The sequence below is a fragment of the Mobula birostris genome, chromosome 2, assembly GCF_030028105.1.
Source record: "Mobula birostris isolate sMobBir1 chromosome 2, sMobBir1.hap1, whole genome shotgun sequence".
NCBI lineage: Eukaryota > Metazoa > Chordata > Chondrichthyes > Myliobatiformes > Myliobatidae > Mobula > Mobula birostris.
This window is the reverse complement of record NC_092371.1, coordinates 210,727,477-210,752,651: the sequence shown is the minus strand read 5'-3', so window position 1 is coordinate 210,752,651 and position 25,175 is coordinate 210,727,477. Positions and strand designations below refer to the sequence as shown.

The 25,175-nt window shown below is 41.9% G+C and overlaps 1 protein-coding gene across 1 annotated transcript in view; it reads right to left on the bottom strand.

Moving 5' to 3' along the window:
- Positions 1–25,175, bottom strand: part of gareml (GRB2 associated, regulator of MAPK1-like) — a 164,235-nt gene that overhangs the window by 94,629 nt on the left and 44,431 nt on the right. Inside the window, exon 2 of the mRNA XM_072278906.1 lies at positions 16,902–17,042. Within this exon, the coding sequence (XP_072135007.1) occupies positions 16,902–17,042 (141 nt within the window). The remainder of the gene's footprint in view (positions 1–16,901; positions 17,043–25,175) is intronic.

The following is a 25,175-nucleotide window of genomic DNA, read 5'->3' as shown; positions in this document are numbered from 1 at the left end:
AGGCATCTTTCAGGAATTGAACCCATAGAAGCCATCTGGCTTCGATGGGGTACCTGGCTGAGTATGAAAGACCTGCGCTGATCAAAGTTTTAGATGTCACCTTCGCAAACTTCTAAGGAAGTAGAGGCCTAAATCTAAGGAGGTGGTACAGGAGCCTGAAGACACACACTCAACATTTCAGGAACAGCTTCTTCCCCTCCACCATCTGATTTTTGATTGGACAATGAACCTGTGAACACATTCTCAGTATTGTTTCCTCCCCTGTTATTTTATGTATACTTTTTATTGTAATTTATAGCTTTTATTACTATGTATTACAATGTACTGTTGCCACAAAACAACAAATTTCTTGGCACACGCCAGTGATATTAAACCTGATTCTGATTCTCAACTGGCTGGCATGTTCACTGAAGTCTTTAAGCTCTCACTTTGGTTGTCTGAAATACCCACCTGCTTCAACCAGCCTTCAATTGTACCGATGCCCAAGAAGAAGGTGATAACCTACCTCAATGACTATCATCCAGCAGCACTTACATCCACTGTGATGAAGTGCTATGAGACATTGTTGATGAAACATATCAATTCCTGTCTGAGAAGCGACTTGGATCTGCTCCAATTTCCCTACCGTCACAGCAGGTCCATATAACAATTACAGCACGGAGCAGGCCATCTTGGCCCTTCTAGTCCGTGCCGAACTCCTACTCTCACCTAGTCCCACCGACCTGCACTTGGCCCATAACCCTCCATTCCTTTCCTGTCCATATAGCTGTCCAGTTTAACTTTAAACGACAACATCGAACCTGCCTCAACCACTTCTGCTGGAAGCTCGTTCTACATAGCTACCATTCTCTGAGTAAAAAAGGTCCCCCTCATGTTACCCCTAAACTTTTGCCCTTTAACTCTCAACTCATGTCCTCTTGTTTGAATCTCCCCCACTCTCAATGGAAAAAGCCTATCCACGTCAACTCTATCAATTCCCCTCATGATTTTAAACACCTCTATCAAGTCCCCCCTTCAACCTTCTATGCTCCAAAGGATAAAGACCTAACTTGTTCAACCTTTCTCTGTAACTTAGGAGATGAAACCCAGGCAACATTTTAGTAAACCTCCTCTGTACTCTCTCAATTTTATTGACATCTTTCCTATAATTCAGTGACCAGAACTGTACACAATACTCCAAATTTGGCCTTACCAATGCCTTATACCAATGCCTGTTCTGGGACCTCTACTTTTCGTAATTTTTATTAATGACCTGGATGTGGGGGTAGAAGGCTGTGTTGGCAAGTTTGCAGACGACACAAAGGTTGGTGGTGTTATAGATAGTGTAGAGGATTGTCAAAGATTGCAGAGAGACATTGATAGGATGCAGAAGTGGGCTGAGAAGTGGCCAGTGGAGTTCAACCGGGAGAAGTGTGAGGTGGTACACTTTGGAAGGACAAACTCCAAGGCAGAGTACAAAGTAAATGGCAGCATACTTGGTAGTGTGGAGGAGCAGAGGATCTCGGGGTACATGTCCACAGATCCCTGAAAGTTGCCTCACAGGTGGATAGGGTAGTTAAGAAAGCTTATGGGGTGTTAGCTTTCATGAGTCGAGGGATAGAGTTTAAGAGTCGCGATGTAACGATGCAGCTCTATAAAATTCTGGTTAGGCCACACTTGGAGTACTGTGTCCAGTTCTGGTTGCCTCACTATAGGAAGAATGTGGAAGCATTGGAAAGGGTACAGAGGAGGTTTGCCAGGATGCTGCCTGGTTTAGAGAGTATGGATTATGATCAGAGATTAAGGGAGCTAGGGCTTTACTCTTTGGAGAGGAGGAGGATGAGAGGAGACATGATAGAGGTGTACAAGATAATAAGAGGAATAGATAGAGTCGATAGCCAGCACCTCTTCCCCAGGGCACCACTGCTCAATACAAGAGGACATGGCTTTAAGGTAAGGGGTGGAAGTTCAAGGGGGATATTAGAGGAAGGTTTTTTACTCAGAGAGTGGTTGGTGCATGGAATGCACTGCATGAGTCAGTGGTGGAGGCAGATACACTAGTGAAGTTTAAGAGACTAACTGGACAGGTATATCGTGGAATTTAAGTTGGGGGCTTATATGGGAGGCAGGGTTTGAGGGTCGGCACAACATTGTAGGCCGAAGGGCCTGTACTGTGCTGTACTTTTCTATGTTCTATGTTATACAATTTCAACATTACATCCCAACTCCTATACTCAATGCTCTGATTAATAAAGGCCAACATACCAAAAGCTTTCTTCACCACCCTATCCACATGAGATTCAAGCTTCAGGGAACTATGCACCATTATTATCTGTTCTACAGCATTCTTCAATGCCCTACCATTTACCATGTATGTCCTATTTTGATTAGTCCTACCAAAATGTAGCACCTCACATTTTCCAGCATTAACAGCAGATACCTTTTCATTGGCTCCTCATTCAACCCTGGAACATCTAGACAGCAGAGATGCACACATCAGGATGCTCTTTATAGTTTGGCATTCAATACCATCTTCCCCTCAAAACTAATCAATAAGCTTCAAGGCATTGGCCTCAATACATCCGTGTGCAATTTTGGATTGTTGATTTCTTCTGCTCAGATTGGCAACATCTCCTCCACAATCTCCCATCAGCACAGGTACACCGCAAAGCTGTGTGCTTTACTTGCTTTACGCTTATGACTGTTAGGCTAAGCACAGCCTCAATACCATCTTTAAGTTTGCTAAATCACCATTGTCGTTGTCCAAATCAAATATAATGATGAATCAGCATATTGAATCAGAGTTTGAAAATCTGGCTGAGTGGGGTCACAACAACATCTCAGTCAATGTCAGCAAGACCAAGGAACTGAATATTGACTTCAGGAGGAGGAAACCAGAGGTGCACAAGACAGTCCACATTAATGGATCAGAGATGAAGATTTCCTCAGTTTTATTATTTCAGAGGATTCGTCCTGGGCCTAGCATGTGTCATTATAAAGAAAACACATTAGCATGTCCATTTCCTTAGAAGTTTGCAAAGATTCAGCATGACATCTAAAGAAGAAGAAAACAGCCCTTAACTCCAGGTGAAGTCATTGGAATGCAGTCATGACGGCGTTTTTTTTTTTAGCAGGCTTTCTTATTTTTACAAGGCCAATTTGCTAGCTCGACGCTCAACCCAGCACGGATGGAAAGTGTGCAAGGGAGCCGGCTGGATTCAAACTCAGAAGCCTTCGCTCTGAAGTCAGGTGCTGATGCCACTACAGCTCCAGCCGGCTTATGACATCTAAAACTTTGACTAATTTCTATAGGTGTGTGGCAGAGAGCTTATCAACTGGCTGCATCATAGCCTGGTATGGAAATAATGCCCTTGAATGGAAAATCCTAAAAAAAGTAATGGATATGGCCCAGTCCATCACGGGTAAAACTCTCCCCATCAATGAGCACATCTACGTGGAGCACTGTTGCAGGAAAGCAGCATCCATCATCAAGGACCCCACCACCCAGGCCGTGATCCCTTCTCACTATTGTCATCAGGAAGTACGCCTTAGGACTCACACCACCAGGTTAAGGAACAGTTACTACCCTTCAACCATCAGGCTCTTGAACCAGAGGGGATAACTTCACTCATGCCATCACTGTTCCCACAACCTGAACTCACTTTCAAGGACTCTTCACCTCCTGTTCTTGACATTTGTTGCTTTTGTATTTGCAGTTTGTTGTCTTTTGCACATTGGTTGTTTGTCCATCCTGTTGGGTGCGGTCTTTCATTGATTCCATTATTTCTAAACAATGGAAGGCATTAATCAGGCATCAAGTTCAATGGGACAGATTGTGCAAATGGATAAAAGTGATTTCATCACATGATGATGGATTCTTTACACCATGTCTGCACACTGCAGCACAAGAACACAAACCATATTGGAACATATCTGACCTCCCATTCCCATCCTGATTGGGACATATCCGACCTCCCAGTCCGATCCTGGTTGGTCCAATCCAACCTCCCACTCCAATCCCGGTTGGTCCAATCCGACGTCCCACTCCAATTCCGGTTGGTCCCATCCGACCTCCCACTCCAATCCTGGTTGGTCCAATCCGACCTCCCACTCCAATTCCGGTTGGTCAATCCTGGTTGCAGCCCGAAGGCTAAGGGTGTTCCACAAGGCATTGAACTGGGGAATTAAGTGTCAGCAAGCACATTCATTTCTGTTGGGTCATTGGCCTGCATGGAAGAGGAAGTGAAGCTGAGCAGTGTGTCCTGTTTATATTAAATTAAAGTACAGTGGATTCCTCTTGATTGGGCTATTGGTGAATTGAGAGCCTCTTATTTGGGATAATTGTTAAAGACGAAAAACTAGTGTCAGTTGCATGCACTTGTGTGGGCGTTAGACACTACACTGTGCCTAAAGAGAACAGTTTTTAAAATAGCATCAGTTGTTTGTGTTTCAGTTCGAAAAGCAGGGATCTTTTGTCACTGGTATTTGGCAAGAAATAAGCAGTAAGACAATTCAGAACTGTTTTGCTCATTGTGGTTTCAAGTATTGAAGCCTGGAGATGCCGGGATTGAAAATGAAACAATGTTACTACTTCATCAAGTTAGGACCCATGAAGAATTTGAAGATAACAACAATCATCTTGAACGTTACAATGAAAATACAGATTTGGAGGATACAAACGCCAGAAGCATTGTATGAAGACAGTCCATCTGTACTACATCTGCACTGAATTTGTTCATCATCAGTCAATCAAAAGAATACGGCCGAGTACACTGGATAAATTCCTCCGTCGGTAACTTAAGGAACTAATACACAGTTTTATAGTACTGCAGTAGTATTGGTAGTGTTCTAAGCTGTTCTGTATTTCACTTAAATACATAATGTGTTACTCAGTTAAATGGTAGTTTGTCTTTATTATACCTTTTTAGCTATTTCCATGAAACTTCAGTTAGTTGGGCCAGCTGCTTAACTGGACCAAAATGTACTGGTTTCAATGTGTCCGAATTATCCAGAATTCACTCTGTGTGTCATGTTTATGGAAGTAATTTGAAATTTTTTTTTGAGTTCCTAGACACCTCTGAAACTGTCAGAAGCAGTCGGTGTTGCTCAAGACTGTGTCACAGAACATGGAACAACTGCAGCAACAAGACCTCAATGACACGGGGAAATGTGTGGACACAAACACCAAGTACTACAATAGGGATCTAACACGAATCCAATGGGAGGTGTGAGGCACAGTCCAGCACAATATTTCGCAATATAAATTCACACCATATACTTATTAATTCAATTCAATCAGGTCTATATTGCATTAATGTTTTAGACTGGAAAGCATAGTCCCAGAAAAATAAAACTGAAGAAATTTGCTGGGCTTGCTTTCTTCTTAATTTGAAACACTGAATAATCAACTGCTTAATCCCATTTGACTAGATTGTTTAAAACAATTAAAAGGAATATTTGCTAAAACAAATCTGATTCAAATATGAGAAGGATAAGTGAATAAAGTAAATAAGTACTCTAATTGCTTTTTAAGTCGTCCATCTTGGTGCTGCACAATTGAGAAATAAATCTATAGAAGACACACATGATTCAATTACTTGAATTGGAGACAGATAGCTCATTTGCAGATATTTTCCATGTGCCAGTCCAAACTAATATGTAAGTAATACACTTTTGGCAAGGACTCAGAACCACCCACACTTACAAATAATGACTTTTCATTCCCATCAATTAAACACAAATACACTTCAAAAGGCAATTTTCCTCACAAAATGTAAAGGAAAGCATACGATGGTGCAGTGAGCAGACACCAAATAGAAATCAAGGTTATTCAATGATATAATATTTACTCATTTACGAATCACAAAGGACTGTTTTAAGCAACAACACTTAGTGCCAAGTAGCAGCAACCAATGATACATTTAGCATGACTGAAATAGCATCTTGCAGCAAAGACACTGCAGAAATTGTGATGTGCTCTCACTGCAGCAGTGATTTGTGCTGTACAGCCTCCCAAACGCAGCCCAGGTGGATTCAATGGCAGTGAGTTCAATAGGACATGTTGCGCAATGGAATAATGGTGTGATTGAGAAAATCGGGGCGGGGGGGGGGGAAATCGCCAGAATGGTGCTGATGTGCGGTTTTGTGGTGGGAAATAATCTCTGCTTTGGCAAGGGAGAGAATAGTGAGGGGGCAGTAGACAGGGAGGCCTCCCAGAACAGAACAGATCAATATATATCATGTGGCTTTCATTGCATTATTTCATGAACGGATTCAATATAATGCAGCACTAAAATAGCCTAACCGAATATATTGGTGTGAAATTGTGTCCACGATGTTCTGTTCCTTAAGACATGCTCATCTTTCCATCTTGCAGAATAGAGTCAAAGTCATAAAACATTAAGCACAGAAACAAGCCCTTTAGCCCATCTAGTCCATGTCAAACCATTAACCTGCCTAGTCCCATTGGCCTGCACCTGGACCAAATGGGATACCTTTCCCACCCATGTACCCATCCAAATTTCTCTAAAATCCTGACCTCGCAACCCTGGAGGCCCTGAAACTTCAACTTAGGGCCTACCTCCCTGAACTCACTTTGCAGGACCTTGTCACTCCTCCTGCCCATGTCATTGATACTGCCGTGGACCATGACCTCTGGCTCATCCTTCCACTTAAGAATGCTGTGGACTCGATCTGATGTGTCCTGACTCTGGCATCTGGGAAGCAACAAATTATCTGGGAATCTCATTCTCATCCACAGAACCTCCAGTCTATTCCCCTAACCAACAAATCCCTTATCTGTACAGCTTGCCTCTTCTCCCCACTTCCCTCTGAGCCACAGAGCCAGGCAGTGCCAGAGACCTGACTGCAGTGGCTTTCCTCCGCTAGGTCATCCCCCCCACCCCCACCCAACAGAGTCCAAGGTGGTATACCTGTGCCTGAGGGGACGGTCACAGGGTTACTCTGCACTGGCTGCACATCCCCTATCCATCCTCGTGATGGTCATCCAGTTACCTGTGTTCCACACCTTCAGGTGTAATTACTTCGCTGTATACCCTATCAACCTTTAAGCCTCCCGAATGATCAGAGTTCAGCCAGTTCCAGCTCCAGCTCCTTCACTCAGTCTGTTAGAAGCTGCAGCTGGATGCACTTCTTACAAGTGTAGTCATCTGGGGTAATGGAGGCCTCCTTACCTTCCCACATTCTGCAAGAGGAGCATTCTAGTGTCTGGCATCCCCACTGCTCTAAATGTGCAGTAAGAAATAAAGAAAGAACAAATAACGAAAAGAAATCTAACTACGGTCTATGCCGCTCCTAAGCCTCAATAAGCCAAAGTCTTAACTCCCCACTCCCACAAAGTCTGCTCCACTTAAACCCGACTTCTTTTTATTGGTCCTTGCCAAGTGTCTAATTATGTGCAATCCATTGAACTAATAATATGAATTTATAACAATGAATTTAAAATACAGTGCCCATTTCATCCAACGCTCACACTTTTACTAATAATTACTGAATGATTGATCATCATTTTCCACTGCTACTCCAAGGTAGTGAACACATAAAAAGCTTTTCTCTACTTGCACTTGGCATGAAAAGCAGGAATGTCTTGTGCCTGTCTCACCTAAAGACACAGACCAAGAAGCATCCAGACTGATACATGGGACGTAACTTTCAAGGTAGTCAAGTACAACCAAAGCAGCCCATTCACAGGAGTACCCTGAAGCCAATGCACAGGTGTGGAAATCTGGGCACCACGGTGGGAACATTACTACAGTTGTATCGAGTTCAATTCTGGCACTGTTCTGTAAGGACTCTCTGTAACATCCTTCTCATTGGTTGCGTGGGTTTTCCCCAGCAGCTTCAGTTTCCTCCCACAGTCCAAAGACATACCGGCTAAGTTAATTGAGCATTGTAAACTGACCTATGTTTAGCTTAAGGTTAATTAGGGTTGCTGGAGCAGTATGGCTCATAGTGTCGGAAGGGCCTATTTATCACTAAATAAAATAAATTTCAGCTTCAGAGAGCCAAAGGACTTCAGCAATCCTGAAGTGTGGGATGGGACACCCAGCATAATAAAATTCTAGATTCCAGAGACCATGAGCTTCACAGAAATCTAGATCTCAATTGCTCAAAAGGTTCTTACTTCTCCAATATCTGCTGCCCTGGAGATGCAAAGACATCCCGAGTTCTTGTGCTAGCTGGCTTCTATCCAGTGGTGGGCTGTAATAAGCATCTGCTGCAGTATATGTTCACCTTTTCACAGGGTTGAAGAGAAACTAAGGTCAGCAGGCATTCAATCCACTAGAAGACTGGTTAACACTTTGCTACGCATTAGTCAGAATCTTCATTTTAAACCTAACTCACACCTGCAATATTTCCAGCTTTTTCGGCACAAATTCATAATCAAAGAGCACACATCCTTCATGGGTGTCTCAAAGCTCGAGAGGAAAATAATGCTAGACTGAGGTCACCGTGACTGACAGCTCCCACAAGCATTTATAAATTTACAAATGAGTAACAATGCTATTGATTCAAAATATTTAAATCCATTGAAAACAAAATATGCTGGAGATGCCATTCTGGATAAGTAGCCAAACACCAGGCTAAGTCACTCCAGTTGACCCTTAGAGAGCAAACATTCAGTTTACTAATCTACAAACGTTTGTATATTCAGGCACAATATAAAATCCAATGCTATTATCCTTTGAACGACACAGTTATTACCATCTACTGCTGCATCAAATAAATTCACAATTCAGTCATAATAAGCTTTAGATTAAAATTCTCTTGACAGTAATTTAAACTGAAATTATTTATTAAGCCTGAACTAGTGATATATAACATATATACAGTGTATATCCACATTTATTATGAATCCCATTGAGCCTACCTAAGAAATACAGCCCATGGCAAGGTATACAGTAATGTGGGTACCATTATGTCAATAGTAATGAACTGTTCAGCTGATTCTCAGCACTGGGGCTAGCTTTGTTATCAAGTGCAATCATCGCTGATGTTAACTTTGCTTCCTGTTATTGTGCCACGGTTCGATACCAACACAAGCAATGTCATTTCCTATTCACTATTCACTTCAGTGAATTATGGTCATAATGCAACAAAAGAGATGGTGAGTAGTTAGTAGTTTTACACAATGAGGCCTACAGGGCAACATCCGAACCTGGCACTCAGTCTGAAGAAGTCATAATGCATTGACTTTTTCCTCTTTCCTGATACTGCCTGAACTGCTCTGTGTTTCCAGCATTTTCAATGCTTCCAGCCCAAATGATTTCACTAAAACCAATGCAAGCTTGGGTAGCGTGCAAGATGAAGAATCCCCAAGAAATACCCATTCTGCCCACTCATGTTCTGCACTTGCGGGACTTGAAGGCATTCCAAGGAGTTCCTGTGAGTACTGCAGAAAGTAGAGCGCTGTGCCTATGATTGTTAAAATAAGACAAAGATTCCATAGTGGGACAAAAGATTGGAGCAGTGAATGATTCCAGAATGAATGCTTCATCAGTCAGGGAAAAGCCACACTATCCTTCAGTCACTCCAGGCGCTGGGCTGCAAGCTACTTTTCAGCACCTCGATGACCCTGCTACTCGCGAGAATGCTCACCCTGAGTATTTAGCTGCTGTGCTCCCAGCACTGGGATCACAATGCAACAGGTGAAAAACATCCCTTACGGAACTCGGACTGTTAGAACCACTGAACTTTGGTTATAAAGTGGAGAGCATCTCTTGTGTAAAGCGAACAATGATTAGCAATTTCAATAATGACTTTTGCAGTAAGTTAGTATTAATGCTGCACTGTATCCATAATCTAAACTGGTCAAAACTAAAGTTTGTCATTGAACAAAGTTCTTCACAATTGAAACAAACTTTGTCTCAATAAAAAGCAACATTCCTGGAGATCATTCCAGTTTGGGTCGTGGAGTGCAAAGAAATCATTCAAAGAGCAAGTTCATTCAAAGACTTGTTGGAAATGGACACCAAATAATGTTTCGTCTCACAAAGCAACAGTTTTCATTTATGACGTGCCTTTATTGTCGCAAACGTCTCAAACCACCTCAGGAATGAATATCCAAAAACTGAAAAGCATCTGTCACAGAAGACCACAAACATGAGAAAATCTGCAGATTCTGGAAATCCAAAGCAACACACACACACACAATGCTGGAGGAACTCAGCAGGCCGGGTAGCATCTATGGAAAGGAGGAGTCAACAGTTGGGGTTTTGGGCCAAGACCTTTCATCAGGACCTTCATCATAGAAGATCATTAAAACCTGGCTAAAGAGGCTCATTTTCAGGAATGCCCTAGAGACAGAAAATACGCTGGAAAGGCAGCGAAAGGATATCCAAAGGGTCCTGCAGCTGAAGACGTGGCCAAGATGGTGGAGCAAAATAGTTGGTGGTGTCTAAGAGGGAGACTGAAAGAAGAATAATTTTCTTCCAGTGTTTTGGGCCTACACTCATTTGCAGAGCTAGGGAGGGACAAGACCACAATGCGGTATATCAGCGGGATGAGAATACATCATTTAGCTGAAGGACAGTGCACATCAGAGAATACAGGAGAGATAATTGCATGGAAACAAGAGACTGAACTTGTTACACCTGTGAGCCAGTGGCAACGCTCATGTGATTATTACAGTTTTGTACTCATGATAGCTCTGGCAGAACATTAGCTAAATGATTTGCAGAAATCCACTTTATATCAGGTTTGAGGAAATTTTTCACAACCATGGCTGAATTATTTCAATTGATTTGAGTGTTCAATTTGAGATCTCCATTCAGGGTTGATCAATGAGCAGACTGAGCAGCAACAACTTGTAAGACTTTTGTTGCCCAATACTTAAAGCTGAGATTTATAACCTGTGTACCTGGGAGTGAACGGAACAAAGAAACATTCTTCTGAATCATAATACTTCTCATTCAATAGTGAGGAAAATTCTCTTGTGATTCATGAATCAGTTTACACCTCTAGCTTTCATCTTTGCAAAATTAATCAAGCTTCATTTGAGCTTGCTTAAAGTAATACATTTTGTTGAAGGTTTTCCATTCTAGCTTATATGACACTGAAAATTATAGAAGTATTTAAGCAAAAAGAATTAGAATCATAAAAGTTTATGACACAAAAGGAAGCCATTCAACCCATCATTTCTACAGAGGATGAAAACATGCTGTCCCATCTAGCCCCACTTTACAACATGAAATCCACTGCCCAGCAGATCACACATCCAAGTGCTGCTTCTAACTACCCTTCACACAATGAATTACAGATCCTGACCACACTCTGAGTGAAAGATTAACTCATCTCCCATCTAAACTTTCTATTATTAAATCCACACCCCTGGTTTTGATGCTTCACAAAGTAAGATTGGCCCATCTGACTTTGTCTACTTATGACGCTCATAATTTTAAACTGTTCAATAAGTCTCTCATTCTCTACTGTTCTCAAGGAAACAACCTCAGTCTTTACATCTTCCTTTGGAACCACAGTTATCTAAGCCTAGCAACATGCTTGTAAATCTCCTCTGCACCTTCTCCAGTTCAAACACATACTTCCTTTGAATGATGAGTAGAACTGTATACAGAACTCCATGTGGTCTAATTAGTACAGTTAACTATTATGCCAAGGCATCACTGGTTTTACTGATTTCTCTGTTGGCTAATTAAGGAAATCATACCGTGCAGTTATTATCCACTTTATGAATGTGTTCTGCTATCTAAAGGTACACTTCTAGGACAGCTTGTTCCTTCACATATCTCAGTATCCTGCTATTTATTGTCTGATTCCTTGCCTTATTGCAGCACATCAGAAATACAATTTAACATCCTGCTGATTTGAATTCCATTTGCCATTTTTTCTTCCCAGCTTGGCACACCTTCTTGCAGTCTAACATTTTCCATCCAATTGTTAATTGCACAGTGCATTTTTATATCACCTGCAAACCACCTTATCATGGCCCCAACTTTTGAATTTCAATCATTGGTAAAAAAAAAAAGCAAGTTCATGAAAAGTGAGATACAGTATGGTCTTCCTGTCATTAAAGACCCATCAAACATTCCTCTTTACATTTTGCCACTCAGTTTTGGATACAGTTTACCACTTTCTTGTGGACTTTTACACTTTGGACCTTCCAATCATTGTCAAAAACTTTGCTTTTGTTGTGCTCTGTTGCCCACAACTAATAATCCACCTTCCTCAACCCTCCTTGTTAATCAAGCAAGGCAAGTTTTTATTGATAATATTTTAGGTACCTGGAACAGATTGCCAGGAGAGGTACAGAAGCAAATATGCTAACAACGTTTAGGAGGCATTTAGGAAGGCACATGAACCGGCAGGGGAAAGAGGTGCATGGACCTGGTACAGGCATATGGGATTAGTTTAAACTGGCATTTTATGATCATGCAGATAGTGAGGGCAGAAGGGCTTGTTCCTGTGCTGTACTTTTCTACGTCCCAGTGTTCAGTGATGCGTTGCCTATATCCATAACATTCACAATCACACGTTCAGATTAGCAGGCCACGGGACTGGGTTTCAGATGAAAACATATACTGACTTGGATTTTCAGAAGGCCTTTGTAAAGGTCCCACACATGAGGCTACTTAACAAGAGTAGAGCCCATGGTATTACAGGAAAGATTCTAGCATGCATGGAAGATTGGCTGACTGGCAGGAGGTAAAGAGTGGGAATAAAGGGGGTCAGTTCTGGTAGTCAGTCAGTGATGAGTGTGTTTCCACAGGGTTTGCTATTGAGACCACTTCTTTTCATGTTATGTCTGTGCTGGCGATGTGTTGGCATCTGCACCTGGACTTCAGAACAAGAGGTCCCAGGTTCGAATCTAGCCAGCTCCTTGCACAAGTTTCACCCGAGCTGGGTCAAGTGTCGAGCTGGCAACTCAGCCTCGTGAAACAGACAAACACTACAGAAATGGTAAGGTTTCAATAGATGCATTTAATGTCAGAGAAACGTATGCAATATACATCCTGAAATTCTTGTCCTTCGCCCAATGCCACTGGGAGGAACTACTTTTCATGCTGGACAGTAGGTCAGCAATTTGGATGATGTAATTGATGGCTTTGTGGTCAAGTGTGCAGAAGATACAAAGATAGTGTTGTGGAAGCAGTGAATCTGCGGAAGAACTGAGACAGATGGGGAGAATGGACAAATGGAACCTAGTATAGGGAAGAGTTTAGTCATGCACTTTGGTAGAAGGAATAAATGGCTCAGAGGGCCTAATTCAGCACTCTATCTCAATAAATAAATGTGTAGACTATTTTCTAAATGGAGAGAAAATTCAAAAATCAGAGGTGCAAAGGGACTTGAGAGTCTTTGTGCAGGATTCCCTGAAGGTTAACTTGCAGGTTGGAGTCAGTGGTAAAGAAGACAAACGTAATGCCAGCATTCCTTTCAAGGAGACGAGAATATAAGAGCAAAAATGTAATGCTGAGATTTTATAAAGCACTAATTAGACTGCACCTTGATTACTGTGAGCAGTTTTTAGCCGCTTATCTAGGAAAAGGTGTGCTGGCATGGGAGAGGTCCAGAGGAGGTTCACAAGAATGACTCTGGGAATAGAGCAATTGGATCCTGGATTTCCTCACTTGTAGACACCAGTCAGTTTAGATTGACAGAAACATCTCCACAATCTCCATCAGCACAGGAGCACCTCAGGGACATGTGCTTAGCCCGACTGCTCTGCTCACTTTACACCTATGACTGTGTGGCGAAGTACAGCTCCAACACTGTATACACCAGTGGTGTCATCAGCAAGCTTGTGTGCTGTAACAACAACAACCTCTCACTCAATAAGACCAAGGAACTGTTTATAGACTTCAAGAGAGGGAAACCAGGGATGCATGTGCCAGTTATTATCAGAGGTAGAGAGGGTCTACTGTAAATTCCTGTGTGACACTATCTCAGAGGACATGTCCTAGACCCATCATAAAAAACACGACAGCATCTCTACAGGAGTCTGTGGAGATTCTATATGTCATCTAAAACTTTCAGTGAGAGTGTGGTGAATCTGTGTGGAATTCATTGCCACGGATGGCTGTGGAGGCCAAGTCATTGAGTATATTTAAAGTGGAGATTGAAGGGTTGATAAGTTCTTGGTTGGTCAGGGCATCGAATGTGGTGGAGAGAAGGCAGGAGAATGTGGTTCAGAGGGATTATAATCCAGCCGTGATGGAACGGCGGAGCAGAGTCAGAACCTGATTCTGCTCCTGTGTCTCATGGTGCACAAATTCTTTCAATATTCCATTTACAAACTTACACAAAATATTTTCCATTATTCTGCAATGATTCTGACTTTTGTACATGTTAATCTCAAAACAAGTGAGTGTCATTCACAGAATGCCCAACATCACTTGGACAAGTGAAACTAAACAGACATCTGTCAAAGCCTAAATCTGGAAAATAAGCCATCAGAGAAATTCACAATGGGAAGGAATAAGTTCAGGAAGGGAATGCAGAAATCACACACAAAACATTGAATGAAGAAAGCTACTTTGCAAAAATTCAAGGCAGCAGTATCAATCTCAGAATCAAATTTAATATCATCGGCATATGCCGTGAAGTTTGTTGTTTTATAGCAGCAGTATATTGCAATACATAGTTACGATAAGTATATTAAAAAATTAATTAAGCAGTTAAAAAAGAGAGGGAAAATACTGAGGAAGCATTCATGGGTTTATTGTCCATTCAGAAATCTGATGACAGAGGGGAAGATGTTGTTCCTGAAACACTGAGTGTGTGCATTCCGGCTCCTGTACCTCCTCTCTGATGATAGCAATTATAAGAGGGTATGTCCTGGGTGATGGGGGTCCTTAATGATGGATAACATACTTTTAGGGCATCCCTTTTTGAAGATGTTCTGGATGCTGGGGAGGTGAGTGCCCATAATGGAGCTGAATGAGTTTACAACTTTCTGCAGCTTTTTCTGATCCTGTGCAGTGCCCCTCCATACTAGAGGGTAATGCAACCAATTGGAATGTACGGTTCATCTGCAGGAATTTGCGAGTGCCTTTGTTAACATACTGATTCTCCTTAAACTCCTAATGAAATATAGCTGCTGTCGTTTTTCGTTGCAATTGCATCGACGTGTTGGACCTAGGATAGATCCTGAGAGAAGTTGACACCCAGGGGTGTGAAACTGCTTTATCTGCTTAAATAGATCATTTGTTCGGCATGTCTCTGGCTCCTCTTTATTGCCAGAGGTTGCTACAAATGCAACATGGAATGAGTGAGCTACTGTACCTCATAGCAGTTTGACAGAAATTACAATTTCTGAATTGGTTCAATTAATATAAATTTCATCGTTCAGGCTGAAAATCTCTTCGGAGTCTGTCACTTTCTAGACCAATTCCCAATGAACTCGACAACACGTTTGAAATTCAGAGCACTTTCTGGCATGTAGAGGTTTCAGCTCGGAGTCACATTTATTCTTATAGTCAAAAGGAAATGCAAAAAGAAAAATCAAAAAGCAGTCATTTTCTTCCTTTGTTACGTTCTCCATGATTCTGCCCCAGTGACCTTATTTTGCAAGAGCCAGACATTCACTATAAACACAGCACTCTCACAGCGCTCTGGTGTGAAGGCTTAAATAACATTCCATGGAGGCTTTCAACAAACTAGATCCGTACAGTATTGAGCTAGGTACAAAAAAAAGCTTTATTACACATATCACCTTGTATGTTTTTAATGTTATTACAATATTCATTAATTAGTTATTACTTTGCTGCAATTTTCTGAAAAGCAAAAAATAGTGATATTCAAAGTCTGAAATAGAATAGGAAATGTGGAAAATGCTCACCAGGATAGTGGAGAGTAATACAGCTAGTGTTTGATTAAAGCTCTGTATCTGGAAATGTGAACTCTGTTTCTCACTCCGCATATTCTGACTGAACTGCTGAATATTTGCAGCATTTTCTCCTTTACAATGATTATAAAGGCTGTAATGGTAATCTCCCATTGTTTCATTTCAAAAAAGCCTCTCTAATTTGTTGAAGAGTAAATCATATGAATACGGATAAATACATAAAGCACAATTTGGAATTTGTTAATATCAACAGTTTGCTCAGTTTAAGCCATGCTCTGTCCAGACCTGACTTGGAGCAGAGGCTTCCAAACAATATGTCAAAATTTTTTTTTAGTTTATTTTATTTGAAGACAATAAGACCATAAGATACAGGAGCAAAACTAGGCCATTTGGCCCATCCAGACTGCTCCACCATTTCATCGTGGCTGTTCCATTTTTCCGCTTAGCCCCAATTTTATTCAGATTTACAGCGCAGATCAGGCCCTCCTGGCCTGAACAAGCTGCAGCGCCCAGCAACCCAGCAACTTCACACCAGCCTAATCATAAGACAACTTACACTGAGCAAGTCCCGGCAAGCGGGTTACATCTTGGCGACGTGGGAGGAAACCGGAGCACTCGGAGGAAGCTCACGTCCATGGTTTGCGGGGAGAATGTACAAACCCTTCATAGGCAGCACAGGAATTGAACTCCTAACTCCAGAAGCCCTGAGCTGGAATAGCGACACACCAACCACTCCACTGCCATGGATTGCTCCCCTGTTTTGGTGCAGGTTCATCTGTACATCACCACTTTACTTACAATATTTGTTCCTCCTTTCACTTCGACATAAAAGGCTACTCTATTATAAACTTTCCAATCAAACGCCATCATGCTACACGACTCATAGCGAAGATTTCAGCAGTAAAGATCACAGGCAATTAGTTGGAGGTCAGAAAGGGAAGTGCCGTACTTTCTCTCTGTTTTCCTGAGACACAACTGTAAAAAACATTAAATTTCGCTGAGCTGAAAATGAATCTGAGCTCCAAACCATTAAGTGTATATCCTTACATTCAAATTTAGAAGGAAGTAATGCTCTATTTGTTCACATTTTTCACCTTACCTAGGTATTGTAAAGGGATATCGATCTTTGGTCCAATCACATAGTGGCCTTCTTCCAAACTGTGAGCTGTCACTGTCGTCCACTGTCTACATGAGTGGATTAGGAGTAGGTCCTGCTCAGTCAATCCTTCGATGTATTCTCCTACAAAACAGGACAAAGAATCATGAATCAGCAACTAGAAACCTGTATTAATTAATTAAAGAGTAGATAATTATCACAGTGATTTACTATCACTCAATCGGAATGAAAGGGAAAGAAACTGAAAAGGAAACTGAAGGGTAAAGTCAGATGTCTAGGCATCTGTCCTGAGGCTGATATAAACTCAATAGTTTGGAAGATGCCACAAACCACGGGAATGCCATTAATCATGGGAATCCATGACCTCACTCCACCACACCTCTACAAACTTCCTTCAGTCTCATATCTCAGTTCACCTCCTCTGCTCCACTGAATGTGGTTATCTTGTCTGTTTCACTTTGTGTTGTGTTCCCTGGTCTTAATTTCAGAATCCAGTGCTTCAGTCAATGCCTTTAACTCTTTCTCCATTAAGTGCCCTATGTCCAGATCCCTCATTTTTTGATTCCAAGATCCTTTAGCAAAATGTACTGTACAATGCACAGATCCAACGCGCTATACCAGAAAACAGTCAAGTTGTGGATTAAAAACACTTTGGGCATTAATAGATTTTTTTTCAGTCACTTCTCTGCCCCAACAGTATGGAGGATTCTAATTCTGTAGTTTCCAAACTATTACCACTGCATCTCCGCTGCAGTTCATGAAAGTTTTCATCTCTGAATCAACTCAGGAATCACATGCAAAAGAACTATAAATCTCTGAGGAGACACAGAGACTGCAGATGTTGAAATCTGAAGCAACAATCAGCTGAAACTCAGTGGGTCAAGCAGTATCTGTGCGTGGAAAATTGCTGACGCTTTGAGTCAAAATCCCGCGTCAGTACAAAAATTTTTAATCTCTCTCATTCCATCTGCTATGTCAAGGAGGAATGAGTGCCTTGAATTTACCTTAAGGAAAAAGTGTTATAAATCTAAGGAAACGATTGCCCCCACTTTTTAGTTGGAGCTAGAAAATTTTAAAATACAAATCTGAAATAGTTTCTCAACAATATAAACAAAATGATTTGTTGGCAAAGAGAAGATACCGTGATAATGAATGTGAACAAAATGTGTTGTGTTGGATCTTGTGAACCATTGCATTTGCCATTATCAGCAGCACATTGGATGAACAAATAAAAGTAGCTACACTTGCAAGGTAAAAGTGAATGACATTTACTGTTTATTCTGTATTATCACTAATAAATGTGTATTAATTCACAGTGAACACAAACATAAATCTTATTAGAAAAGTGGATGTAATTTATATTACAGAATGGGTAAACAACATTCTTTCACATCCCAAACAAAAAAAAGTGAATTAGTCTGGAAACTTTTTCCCTGAAGTCATCCAAAGAGATCAGTTGGACATGAATGCTCAACAGAAAATGGACATCAACCAAAATGGAAACGAGAGTGTTGTGAAGCGAACGATCCTTTCAAAATGATGAAAGGACAGGGGCATAGGGGGCAACATACATCTGGTGATGCAGCATTTTGAAAGGGCCAACAAGAGCAAATCTGCAGATAATGGAAAACCGAGCAACACACACAAAATGCTGGAGGACAGGCCAGGCAGCATCTGTGGAAAAAGTACAGTCAACGTTCACGGCCCAAAACATCGACTGTACTTTTTTTTCATAGATGCTGCCTGGCCTGCTGAGTTCCTCCAATATTTTGTGTGTGCTGATTTGAACTCTGTTTTTCTCTCTGGCCAGCCTGGAATCTCCCACAGCCCTGCTGTTAACCATACATAATACAAACAGTATAAGGAGTATAATCACTCTCTAACTACCCCATTTAACCCGGCCTCACCCACCAACTTCTCTGCAAATTAAAACCAACATTTATCTTTATTTCTCAACTCTGTTTCTTTCTCCATTAATGCCACCTGTTGTGTGTTTCCAGCATTTTCTGTTTAACCAGGGCTTGAATCTACAGTGCGCATAAACGTTGCTCAAAGGCAGACCCAGAAAGAACAAGAATTCTTCCTGTAGCTCTACAAACACATCCAGCCGCAGGCACGTTCTTCCCTCTTGCAGGACCAGTTTTGCCCTGATCCATCATAAAATGGAAGTCAGCCATTGGCCTGGCCTCCCCTGCACAGTGAGGGGCATACTGATTACTGCCAGTATCCAAATGAAGACTGAACTGAGGGCTTTCTGTGTGCCTTCGCTGCTCCGCCAGCTTTGCATCCATCTTAACCACTAAACAAATTTTTCCTGCTGCTCCCTGTCATAGTTCCTTGCTCTGTACTCACCTTCCAACAAACCCCTGATCACCTCGATCAATCTAAAACTTTCCTGGGGGCAGAGTGCAGTGGGAAGGAACTTCCGAAGGGCAATACATCTTACAAAAGGAGAAATAACATAAAGGGAAGGTTTAAATCTGTGCAAGGAAATCCCTGGGGTGAGCAGCCGGATTGAAACTAAAATATCAGTATTCTCATATCACGCCTGTCTGAGGCTATTGGCATCAATTCAGCTGGAATTCTTTGTGGTGCAAGTGCAAAGTCCACATTTCTTCCATCAACATTACCCAGAAGATCCAATAATTTCAATAACTCTGTGCAGATGATAACGCAAAAGAAATTTAAACCAACTACGAATCTCTGGTTATTTCAGCCCACCGCTGAGACCATGTCCTATCTGCTCATGTTTTTTTGTTTTGGAAGAGGTGTCTGCCTGAACTTTGTAACCCATCATTCTCTGAGTAAATTCATATCATTAACCACTCATATTTAATTAAAGGGTTACTGTCAGGAAGAGTTTCTAATACTAAAACTTGCTTCTCCACAATGTTGCTTTTTAAAAGGCATTGGCCAGCAAGACCAGCACTTACTGCACATCCTAACCATGCCGAAGAAGAAGGCCGAGAGCAACCTCCATGAACCACTGTGGTCCTTCTTATAAAGGATGGTGCTATTGAAGAGGTGTTATTGATAAGGTGCTGTTCCCAAATTACGTCTCACATGCGTAAACCCAATGGTTCTCCTTCCATGCATATTCATCCATCCCTTATTACCCTCACTTAGTTCCATCTATCCATCGTCCACTCTCCATCTGGCTCTACCTATCACTCACCAGTCTCTACAGCACGGCCCTTGCACTACTTACTAACAATCTTTCCTGATGCAGGGTCCTGACGCTTCAGAGATGTAGCCTGATTCTTTGAGTTCTTCTAACATTCTGTTTTTTTTTGACAACTGCTTTTGATTTCCTTGGTGATAGAGGATGAAGGTATTGGAGTAGGTGGGTGAATCACTGTGGTGCATGTTGTGAAGGGACATGCCTCTAAGTGGATTCATTGTCCAAAATCACAGTGAACCAACCACCAGTTCAAAGTTTGTTGGAAACAGATGCTATTGTAATTGCCACTAAGGACGAATATCTGAACCAGCAATTATAGTGCATCTTTGCTGACTTCAGGATGCTTCAAGTTACAGAGATTTGGCAGATAGACTGTTGAAAGCCATTATAATTACAAAAATCATCCCATCCCCAAATAGGGATAAAGTAGAAGCAGGGATAAAGTTCACATCGGGCTCAATGCAATAGGTTCAGCATTATCAGTTATGCCCAAACCTGCTTACATGGGTCCTGATTAGAAGTCACGATCAAGGTTGAAAACTCTAAAAATCTGTACAGAATGGGATGGGACAAACTGCATTTGGATTTTCTCCCTGAGTTTAATCCACAGACTTGCATGAGCCTAAAGATCTGTGGGCTCAAACCTCCAATTTACTTCCTTCACTGGCATCTCATCTTATCCTCAGTCAAAACTCAGCTTTCACCACTATCAGTCTTTGTAATCCCCTGCAGGTCCTGCAAGAATATTTTGTTTGTCCAAAAGACACCTTTGGTATAGTTCCAATTTGACCAGTCATAATTTCAACCATCTGGGTCCTAAGCACTGGAATCCCCTCTCCAACTCCCTGAGACCAGTATTACTGTATAATATGATTTTGAGAACTTGCTGGGTGCAGTTGGGCTAGCATACATCCTACAATTCAACACTGACCTAACTTCAGTAATATGGTATTTACTGTGGATGGCTTTGTAGCTACTGAGGTTGTGAAAGCTGTGACACAAGACCTGATTATTTTGGCTTGTAAAGAATTTAACAATTTTGGATAAATAGACATTTCAATCTTGTATCTTACTTTATATAAAAGTTGCTGGTGAACGCAGCAGGCCAGGCTGCATCTCTAGGAAGAGGTGCAGTCGACGTTTCAGGCCGAGACCCTTCGTCAGGACTAACTGAAGGAAGAGTGAGTAAGAGATTTGAAAGTTGGAGGGGGAGGAGGAGATCCAAAATGATAGGAGAAGACAGGAGGGGGGAGGGATGGAGCCAAGAGCTGGACAGGTGATAGGCAAAAGGGATACGAGAGGATCATGGGACAGGAGATCCGGGAAGAAGGACAAGTGGGGGGGGACCCAGAGGATGGGCAAGGGGTATATTCAGAGGGACAGAGGGAGAAAAAGGAGAGTGAGAGAAAGAATGTTTGTATAAAAACAAGTAACAGATGGGGTACGAGGGGGAGGTGGGGCATTAGCGGAAGTTAGAGAAGTCGAAGTCGATCCCGGACCTCCTGTCCCATGATCCTCTCATATCCCTTTTGCCTATCACCTGTCCAGCTCTTGGCTCCATCCCTCCCCCTCCTGTCTTCTCCTATCATTTTGGATCTTCCCCTCCCCCTCCAACTTTCAAATCTCTTACTAGCTCTTCCTTCAGTTTGTCCTGACGAAGGGTCTCGGCCTGAAACGTCGACTGTACCTCTTCCTAGAGATGCTGCCTGGCCTGCTGCATTCACCAGCAACTTTTATGTGTGTTGCTTGAATTTCCAGCATCTGCAGAATTCCTGTTGTTTGTATCTTACTTTTCCAGTTTACACTATATTTCAGGTTCCACTCATCGTCTCCTCTTTACAGCTTTACCTGATACACATATCATCATTCACCCTCCCTGGCAGCACGACCACTGACTGTGCCATTCAGTTCATCTCATCCCCACAAAGAGTTCAGATGTGAGTTTGCAAAATAGCAAGCGATTTGCATATGAAGTTCTACGCAGATCAGGGTCAAAAACAGGGTTAATATCACCAGCATATGTCGTGAAGTTTGTTAACTTTGTAGCAGCAGTACAATGCAATACATGATAAATATAGAAAAAATGAATTACAGTAAGTATATGTACATTAAATAGTTAAATTAAAATAAATAATGCAAAAACAGAAATTTTAAAAATAGTGAGATAGTGTTCATGGGTTCAATGTCCATTCAGAAATCTGATGGCAGAGGGGGAGCATCACTGAGTGTGTGCCTTCAGGGTTCTGTACCTCCTTACTAATGGTAGCAATGAGAAGAGGGTATGTCCTGGGTGATAGGGGCCCTTAATGATGGATGCCGCCTTTCTGAGGCTCTGATCCTTGAAGATGTCTTGGATTCTACAGAGGCTAGTACCCATGATGGTGCTGAATACTTTTACAACTCTCTGTAGCTTCCTTCAATCCTGTGCTATAGCCCCCATACCAGACAGTGATATAGCCAGTCAGAATGCTCTCCACAGTACATCTGTAGGAGTTTGAGTGTTTTAGGTGACAAACCAAAGCTCCTTAAACTCCCTATGAAATATAGCTGTTCATTTTGCCTTCTTTATAGCTGCATCAAAATGTTGGGTCAATGTTAGAACCTCAGGGATAAAGGTGAGATAGTACTTTTGGGAAGAAGAATAGATGCCAGTGGAGACAGTTTGGATGAACGAGGGAATCTGCAAGCACAAATGCACCAGTCACTAGATGATATGTCCATAAAGAAAACAACCCTAGCACCTGAGAGTTTTTTGTTGTGGGAGACAGAGTTTAAAAATAAATTTTAAAACAGAAAATGTGAGAAACATACAGGAGGTCAGGCAGCAGTTATTATTTCTGGTCTGAGACCATTTGTTACAATTTGGCTCAGGGTTCTGGCTAAGACCATGACAACAGAACAGATTTGCTGTTCAATGTCATGCTGTTGTTGATGCATCTTGATTGGCCAGTTTCCTACACAACTGTAACTATGGTTCCCTCATTCTGCAAAGGGTCTTGAGGGTTGGGAGAGATGTGACACTTACAAGTTATTTTTTAAAACCATGAGAATGGCAATTGCAGGACAATTTTTAAAAAGTACTATTTGTAACACACAACCTAAATCTCATTTTCCATCATCTGTTTGTTCTTCTGCCATCAGGCAAACGTTACAGCAGCATCAAAACTAAAACCACAAGGCTACTAAACAGCTTCCTCCCACAGGCAGTCAGACTGCTAAATAGCTGCTCCACCTGACTCTGCTTTGGACACTTTTAACTTCCACGGGATACTTATAACTTGATTTTAACTGACATCTGGCTGTTGTGTTTTACTATTTATTATTATGTTTATTATTTAGTGTTGTGTTTGTTATGTTATGATTGCACTGCTCCTGAGAAACGCTGTCTCATTCTGCCCTGCAGAGCTGATGTGCAGTTAGAATCACAAGAAAGTTTTTTGAATCTTGAATCTTGAATCATAAACTAGTCGACAATCATTTGGCTATAGAGGTAGAAGTAACATCAATATGGTCTCTGCACTTTGGGAGAGGGTATGTTGGATTACCAGAGGCAGATAACTCCTGGATTTCCTATTTCAACAAAATCCCAGTCAGAATTAACAATGAACATGGTTTTCCTCTAATGGAAACATCTTCTGGGATGCAGGAACCAGTCATTTGGTGTACGTTTTCAACACCCACATGGGCTTAAGTGGTTGGGTATCCAACAAAACAAATGTGCAGCAGGAAAGTTCATAAAAATATAAATTTCTTTCAGAAGAAATAACGAAAAATTCCCAGATGCAGCTGCTGAACCATTCCAGAAGGCAAAGAGACAGAAGAGATGGGCCCCTTTTCAGCAGTGTTTTTTACTTTCTAAAAATACTATATACTTTCCTGCCATATAAAGATTGCAATTATACATACAACACACTCATTTACTCTGCTCATTAAGTCAATGTGGCATCCATTTTTCTCTCTGTGAGCAATAATCTCAACACACACAGGATCAAGCACAGAGTGTCCTCTACCCTGGCCTTTCCACCACAGTCTTTGCAGCAGTTACACCAAGCTTCAATATGGCCCTCAGCCTGGAGCCCCACACTTGGAGTGAGCTAGTCTCCAGCATCTGCTTGTGTCAGCTCTTTACTCTGGAAGGTCGCCAAGTTTTGTATGGCCAAAGGGTGTCTGTCACTGAGTTGGTGGTCTTACTGCACTATGTAATGCTGTCCCTGGGAATTGTCTGTGGGACATAGTGTGATGCAGCTGTTCAAGGTAAATTTCAACAAAGACCACTGCATCCCTCTCCAATCCACAAGATAGATGACACCTTTACTGGTGCCTCCTCAAAGAAAGCATGACCACCAATGTGTGAAGGACCTGATAGACCTGTCTGTCGCCCACAGCAAGGTCTCGATGGTTATTTGAGATCTTTGGGAACAAGGAACTGTGCCAAATGAATTTACTTGTATGCTAGAGGACAATATGACAGGATGCACCATCTCCTCCACTCATAGAACCTCCGGGACACTCTATGCAGACCTCTGCCTGCTCAGTGTGTAGTCAAAGCTGCTCTTTCGCATTAACTGCACCATGAGGCACAGTCTTACAATGGTTCAAAGCAACATGGCCAGGCCAATCCTTCAGAACCCCACTGGATCTGCAGAATAGCAATACTTGGTTTTCTTTTTGTAGCCATGATCTGCACACATTCAGAAGCAGCAGGGAAGCAAAGGAAGAAAATACTGCACACTCTCGTAATGCAGCCCACATGAACACAAGGCAGGGATGGAGGTATCAACAAACCTCACAGCGCTAATGGAGGGTCTCAGCCGAAATGTCGATTGTTTATTTCCCTTCATAGATGCTACCTGACCTGCTGAGTCCCTCCGGCATTTTGTGTGCATTACTCAAGACTTACAGCATCTGCTGAATCTCGTGTCACAGCCTCCCAAATACACATCTCACGAGGCTTGTGATGACATTACCCTTGTGGTGCGTTCATGACCTGAAGTTCCTTTCAATAGTGTCCAGGAAGCAGCAAGGGCCACCAACACACTCGTTAGTCATCTACAAATATTGCTTTATTCACAATT